The 7,922-nt window shown below is 35.0% G+C and overlaps 1 protein-coding gene across 1 annotated transcript in view; it reads left to right on the top strand.

The window, feature by feature from the left end:
- NRK (Nik related kinase) overlaps positions 1 to 7,922 on the top strand; it is a 134,620-nt gene that overhangs the window by 114,573 nt on the left and 12,125 nt on the right. The window contains exons 22-24 of the mRNA XM_011958335.1: positions 1,182 to 1,325; positions 3,622 to 3,780; positions 7,755 to 7,859. Coding sequence (XP_011813725.1) covers positions 1,182 to 1,325; positions 3,622 to 3,780; positions 7,755 to 7,859 — 408 coding nt within the window. The remainder of the gene's footprint in view (positions 1 to 1,181; positions 1,326 to 3,621; positions 3,781 to 7,754; positions 7,860 to 7,922) is intronic.

Below are 7,922 nucleotides of genomic sequence, written 5' to 3'. Positions count from 1 at the left end.
GCGCCCAGCCTGTCTTACAGTTTCATAGATTTTGCTTAATGTACGATTGAACAAAGTACAGGGTTTTAAATTAGAAACGGTAACAAACATTGTAATTATATGGATTAAAGAATTTTTAAAAATCATCTCAAAGTTCTACTAATTTAGTGCATCAAACAACAAGATAGCATGAATATTTCAGTCTGGCAACTGCCCAGAAATGTAGTTAATGTCTAATAACTCATTGTTATAACCTGTAATTTTATATTTTGAAAAATAAAAGATTATGGTAAAAATTGACTATACTTCTTCCTCCTTCTCTGATTCCCCTGTGAGAAGAAGATGCAGCTCCTAAACATGCCATTGGCCATAAGTTAGAGAACTGGTTAAAGATAGAGTGAGAAAATGAAGGCAAAATCACTTAAGTTTTCTCCTTATGCTCAGGAAGCACAGGTATGCTCCAAGGCAAGGAGGACTGTGAAATTTTATCTTGTTACATTACTTGGCTGGTTATTTCCTATATCACTTTATGGTGAAAAGCTCCCATAGTAGTTTCAAGTGTAATTTAACTTTAGTTCTGTCTCCTATTTCAGTCCTCTTATTTGATCTTTAAACAGTGCTTATGTTTGAACCAATAGAGCCAGTCAACAAATAAAAGAGAGTGTAGAAATTGAGATACATGAAGGTAGGAACTAATTTCACAGGCATTTGGCAATGGTAAATTTTTAACAAATGCATGAACATAGAATCATTCAATTTAAAAACAATTATTTACATATAATTATTTTAAAAGCATTCATTTACTTATGTTTAGAAATGAGAAATGAGCTGAATTGAACTCTTTGCGTGTGCTAGACTAAGAATGTTTAATGATAATTTTCAAAAAGGTTGATTGATTTTGATAAAGTTCAGAACACTACTAAAGGGTGCTAAGATATACATAAATTTCCATTTGTGAGATGGCATACTAGATGCCAGCCAGTGGAATACTGCCAGAGGGAATTATCTTCTATATTTTTATGTATTTCATTGAAATTTGTTCTGTTGGTAGAAGTACATAGTTACACAGTATGAGGTCAATATAGCCTAAACTGATAAGTCATCTTTACATAGATCAGCATACTGGAATAGCAAAAATAGTAATATAGACGCAATTATGAAAAATAATCTGAGCTAATATAGCACTTTTTATATATGAACAGGAGTCAATTTGCTGTTGGGAACCCGATCTAATCTATATCTGATGGACAGAAGTGGAAAGGCTGACATTACTAAACTTATAAGACGAAGACCATTCCGCCAGATTCAAGTCTTAGAGCCACTCAATTTGCTGATTACCATCTCAGGTTTGTTAAAGAACTAAAATTAGCTGAGTAATTATGCAGATTAATTAGTCTGCAAACTGGGTTAAAGACTTTCTCAGGTGAAAGTGTTAATAGAAGAGCACTTTAAATATAACCTTTAATTGGGACACCAGACTTTCCTACTTGTATTCTCTTATCTATTTACAATTTAAAGTAATTTCCTTTTATTGTAAAGTACCTAACCTAGGTTACTGATAAGAAAAACCACAACATTTGCATCCTTGCATGTTCTCTCCAGTGCAGCCTCCTGCAACTTCAGATCTCTAATTTTCATTCACTCGTGCACAGGACTGCATCAACATCCACCACGTCTCATTCTTGTGGTGTGTTAGAAGCAACAAAGAACAAAGTGAATAATAATCAGATATAAAAGAGGCTTGTCCTTAGTATATAACCTTATCACAAGGGCCTACAGATAGAGTTTGTAACAAGACTGGATCCATTAAGATCTTTACACTTTTTCCAAATAGTAGTTAAATTTCTTAGTTTTGGTCAGTCAGAGCCTGAACCTTAGAATACAAGAGAGCAAGTTAATGAGTGTTAAGAGTGATTGTGATTAGTAGACAGCATTTAGTATCAGGAAAGCACCAATATTAAAGCTGACTATAAGCAAAAGATGACTGACAAAAGGAGAGGAAAAGTAAGAAAATATGGCTTGTCTATGGAATGAAATGATGCTAATTACAGACTTTATATGAGTTTATATATTTTTATTATATATAACATGCTTTATATATAATTAGTGCACAAATTGCCATGTTTCACACTAATGATTGTGTATTATTCCTAAAATGATTAACTTTGCTTTATGTTTTGGTTAGAGGAGAAATCCCTTTAGAGGTATGCTCAGACTTCATGATTTTTTAAATCAAGTTTTATGGTCAGTTGCTTATAATGGTTTAAGGTACATAGAAGTAATATTTGTTGTTTGAAAACATCTGGGTGGCTTATAGACTACATATCTGTATAACAGATTTCTTTATTCTTTATCCAACTTCCTCTAATCCAAATGTGTTCTTCTCTAATTCTTGAGCTTCTCTCAAATGTGGAATACTTTTCCATCAAACAGTACTGAGAACATCAGTATAAGAAGATACTCAGTAGTTTAAAGCACAAATTTATTTTACCATTTAAGAAATGGAATAGCTGTTGTGTATTAGTCCGTTCTTATGCTGCTATAAGGACATACATGAGACTTCGTAATTTATAAAGGAAAGGGGTTTAATTGACTCACAGTTGCATATGGCTGGGGAGGCCTCAAGAAACTTACAATCATGGCAGAAGGGAAAGCAAACACGTCCTTCTTCACATGGCAACAGCAAGGAGAAGTACAGAGCGAAGAGGGGAGAAGCCCCTTACAAAACCATCAGATTTTGTGGTTTATAACTCACTATCATGAGAAAAGCATGAAGGTAACTGCCCCCATGATTCAAGTACCTCCCAATGGGCCCCTCACTCAACACATGGGATTATAATTTGGATTACAATTCAAGACCATATCACATAAATGTAGATGTCTGAACCTTAACACTGCTTCAAAAATGTTATATTAAAAACATATGAAAGATTAATCACATAAGTAAGAATCCTATTGTTGGCCCTAGAAATCATGTAATAATAAACCATAAAAATGACAAAGAAAAATGATTATAAAGTCACTATATACGGGAAAAGAAATGTGTGATTTTTTCATGTCCTGTGTTTCCTGACTGAATTGTAAGAATTTGATGGGATTTACAATTAGGAAATTAATATTAATGATAAATTTAGTTGGAGGAATATATAATGAAACTGTTCAGCTATTTTACAAGCATGCTGGAATAACAGAATACAAAGATACCCATACTGCTGTCCCTGAATACCTTAACAGTCAATATTCAGCCATCCCACTCGTACACACACACTACCAGGGACAGCTTTTAGGTCTCTGAACCCCGGAGGAGTCATGACTTAGTGAATAGTCAAGGTACAAGCGAATGGATGGTAGTTATCTTGCCTGCATAACAAAAGGCTTAATCTGTCCCAAAAAAGGTTTAGATCCCCTTCAGAGAGGCACATAGGTAGATACTTTGACTATCTCTTGGAATTGAGAGACTAACATAATCTGTCATATTTCCAAACCCTGAATGGGAGATTCTGATGCAATGCAGTTTTTTTACAAGTGCTTTTTACATTAATAAAAATATTTTTTAAAAGGCAAAATATCTTTACAATTTTTTCTTCTAATATATGAAAAGAAAGATTGATTTTAAATACTATATCTTTTCTTATCTATTAGGTCATAAGAACAGACTTCGGGTGTATCATCTGACCTGGTTGAGGAACAAGATTTTGAATAATGATCCAGGAAGTAAAAGAAGGCAAGAAGAAATGCTGAAGACAGAGGAAGCCTGCAAAGCTATTGATAAGTTAACAGGCTGTGAACACTTCAGTGTCCGTAAGCCACATTTCATGTTTACTACAGCAATATAAATTTTGCATCCTTTCATTTGGTGAAGTACATAATTATGAAAGGCAAAGCAGAGAAAGGAAACAATTTGCAGTTTCAAACACAGACGGGATCAGGCATGTTCAGGGTGGTATGGCTATAGACAGCAACTTCAAATCAAAGAATAGTAAATTTCACTGACATGTCTTCCAGGTCTTCTATGTTACAATCTTGATTTTTTTTTGAGAAAACATTGATTGACTAAAATAGTTATTGGTGTTAGCTTTGGTTTACCTCCTCACCTTACTTTCTTTCCCAGTCACCCTGAATATTCCAGATAAACCAGTATTTTTTTTCCTGCCTCTATATAGCTTCGCTATATAAATGATCGAGATTTATCTTCACAAACTTGGGGAGACTCATATGATACTCTCTTTCTTTTGGAACAACAGTAAGATTGAATCCCTCCTAATACAGACCAGGAAACTTAACAATGAGTCAGAAAGAAAATTCTATGATCTGCTGACTCTCACTCCCACTGTTGATATTCATGAGTATAATCACTAACTATTTTCCATCTGATTAGAATGTTTTCATATACCCTTTCTCTTCACAACCATCCACTGTGAAAGGAGGTAGCAACCCTAGGGGTTCAGAATCCTGCTCTCAGCTGTAAAAAACTGTAAGCTAATGTCATCCCATTCTGTTCTATTTCTGAAACAAATCCCCCTCTACTCTCGGCCTTCTTTTGCTTCTTTCCCTCTTCATTAATTGCCTCTTCAGGCAAAACTGGTGGCCTAGGTGAGAAATAGCTGGAATCACATTATATAAATTGCAATGGGATACTTCTATCCTGACTGACCATTATTGTTCTGCATATAAAGTGACTTTCTCAGGATAGGTTTTTGTATGTGTGTGCGTATGTACACATACACCACTAAAGAGGGAAATGAGTACCCAGGTAACTTAAGCATTAAATAAATACACTAGTTTCTTATAGGTTTAGGTATCACTACTTCACTCCAGATCATATTATGCAAATGTGATAGTCCCAAAGGTGAAAGATATCCTCAGATGTTAACTTGGGCGTTTATATAGCAAAACTACCTCCTACTAACTTGTAAAATATTAGTTCAGTAAGAGATAGTCACAAAGGTACTCATATTACAAATCTGTGCTCTTTGTAAGGGGTGGAATAGTTAAGTTTAGTTTTCCTGGCTGACCCCATTCCAGTCCACCTAAGCTCTCAGAACAGCAAAAAGCATTCGTCCCACTGACAGTTGGAATTAGTAGCATCTTCACACAGGAAGACAAGAACAGATCATAGTTGCCTGATATTTTCATAGCCTTCCAAGATCCACAAGACAGTGAACTGGCACCAATTACTACCCTATATTAAATATATAGGAAGTGTTTTAAGAGAGAATATTTTTGATTATTGGAGGATTAGTGATCATGCTTCTTTGACCTACTTGGGAGCAATGCAAAAGAAAATGCAAGAGTAAGCTAGACCCAGAGAGAGAAAGTGAGAGAGAGAGAGAGAGAGAGAGAGAGAGAGAGTAAGCTACACCCAGAGAGAGAGAGAGAGAGTAAGCTACACCCAGAGAGAGAGAGAGAGAGAGAGAAGGAGAATGTGTAGGGATGGCAGAAGAAATTGCAGCCAAGGAAGGGGGTTATAGCACAAAGTATAAATCTATCAGGTAAGACAACATATTCCATAAGAACCAGAAGGGCTAATCAAGAACAAGCATATACCTAATTGTACTTTTTAATTTACCTTTTAAAATAGCCCTATTGAAATAATGTACATACCATGAGATACACTTGTTTAAAATGTACAATTCAATGGGTTTTAGGAGGTCTATCGAGTTATGTAACAATCACCATGATCTAATTTTTATCATCCCCAAAAGAAACCCCATATTCATTAACAGTTATCCTGCATTCCATCTTTCTTTACTTCCCCCTCTACCGCTCACAGTCCTAGGTATCCATGATAAACTGATAAACGGTTACCTAGGACTTTCTTTCTCTATAGATTTGCCTCTTCTGGACAATTACTGTAAATGGAACCATATATTATGTTGTGTTTTATGACGGACTTTTACTTAGCGTAATATTTTCAAGGTTTGTCTATGTTATATATAACATGTATCAGTGATTCCTTTTTATTGATGAGTAGTATTGCATTGAATGGATATACCACATTTTGTTTATCCATACGTCAGTTGATGGACATTTGCACTCTTTCCACTTTTTGGCTATTAAAAATAATGCTACTATGAACATTTCATACATCTTCATATGTGGATATGTATGTTTTTTTTTTTCTTGGATAGTATTGTTACACTGTTTTTCAAAGTGGTTGCACTGTTTCACATTGCTGTCTGTAATGTATGAGGGTTCTATATTCTCTATATACTTATGAGCACTTGTACATGTCTGTCTTTTTATTTTAGCCATCCCTATGGGTGTAAAGTGGGATGTTATGAAAGTTTCAATTTGCAATTCCCTTATGATTAATGTTGTTGAGTATCTTTTCATATGTTTACTGACCATTTGGAGACATGTCTATTCAAGTCCTTTGTCTGTTTTTTAATTGGTTTGCTTATCCTTTTGCTGTTGAGTTGTAAGCATTCTTTAAGTATTCCACATACTAGACTCTTTTTTTCTTTTGAGGCAGAGTCTCACTCTGTTGCCCAGGCTGGAGTGCAGTGGAGTGATCTCAGCTCACTGCAACCTCCACCTTCCAGGTTTAAGATATTCTCCTGCCTCAGCCTCCCGAGTAGCTGAGATTACAGGTGCTTGCCACCACACACAGCTATTTTTTGTATTTTCTTTTTTTAGTAGAGATGGGGTTTCACCATGTTGGCCAGGCTGGTATCAAACTCCTGACCTCAAGTGATCCACCCACTCTGGCCTCCAAAGGAATGGGATTACAGGGGTGAGTCACTGTGCCCAACCCATATACTAGACTCTCATCAGAATATGATTTGCAAATATTTTCTCCTATTCTGTATGTTGTCTTTTCACTTCCTTGATTGTTTCCCTTGGTGTCCCAAATTTTTATTTTTGATGAAGCCTAATTTATCTTTTTTTTTCCTTTTCTTGCTTTATACTTTGAGTGTCAAATATAAGAATTCATTGCTATATTCAAGGTCACCAAGATTTATCCCTATCTTTACTTCCAAGAGTTTTATTGTTTTAGCTATAACATTTAGGTATTTGATCAATTTTGAATTAATTTTGTATATGGTGTGAGATTTGGGCTCCAACTTTACTGCTTTGCATAGGTATATCCACTTGTCCCAGCACCATTTGTGGAAAAGACTGTTTTTTCCCTATTGAATGGTGTAACACCATTGACCATAGATGTATGGGTTTATTTGCCAACTCCCAATTTTATTCCATTGATCTATATGCCTCTCCTTATGTTATTTAATACCATACTGCTTTGATCACTGTAACTTGTAGTACGCTTTGAAATTGGAAAGTGTGAGTTCTCCAACTTATATTTTCTTTTTCAGCATTGTTTGGCTGTTAGGAGCTTCCTAAGATTCCATGTGAAATACAGGATCAACTTTTCCATTTCTTCAGTAAAAGGCCATTGGGATTTTAATAGGGATTGCACTGAACCTATGAAGAAAATTTTGGACAGTATTGCTATTTCAACAATATTAAATCTACCTGTCTATGAGCAGGAGAACTTTTTTCCATTTGCTTAGGTCTTCTTTAATTTCTCTCATCAAGGTTTTAGTGTACAATTTAGAGTGCTCTCGAAGGCAAATATGTATACTCCATAAAACTATACAGTAATTTTGTCACCTTTTTGTGGACATCAAATTGTAACCAAGTAACTTCCCCAAAATATACCGTCTGTGCCCTTAAATTGTGGTTATGGCATTTTTTATGACAAATACAAATACTTGAGTGTTCTTGTTAACTCTGTGGCATCATTACTTTTTTGTGTTTTATCATTATAGTCCAACATGAAGAAACAACATATATTGCAATTGCTTTGAAATCATCAATTCACCTTTATGCATGGGCACCGAAGTCCTTTGATGAAAGCACTGCTATTAAAGTGAGTGATCTTCTTTTTCTTTGGATTATATGATTTTTTATTTTGAGAAGAAATTGTGAACAGAATC

The sequence above is a fragment of the Colobus angolensis genome, unplaced genomic scaffold (assembly GCF_000951035.1).
Source record: "Colobus angolensis palliatus isolate OR3802 unplaced genomic scaffold, Cang.pa_1.0 Scaffold469, whole genome shotgun sequence".
In the NCBI taxonomy this organism is placed as follows: domain Eukaryota; kingdom Metazoa; phylum Chordata; class Mammalia; order Primates; family Cercopithecidae; genus Colobus; species Colobus angolensis.
The sequence above is the reverse complement of the archived record's forward strand: the minus strand, read 5'-3'. Positions and strand labels throughout refer to the sequence as shown.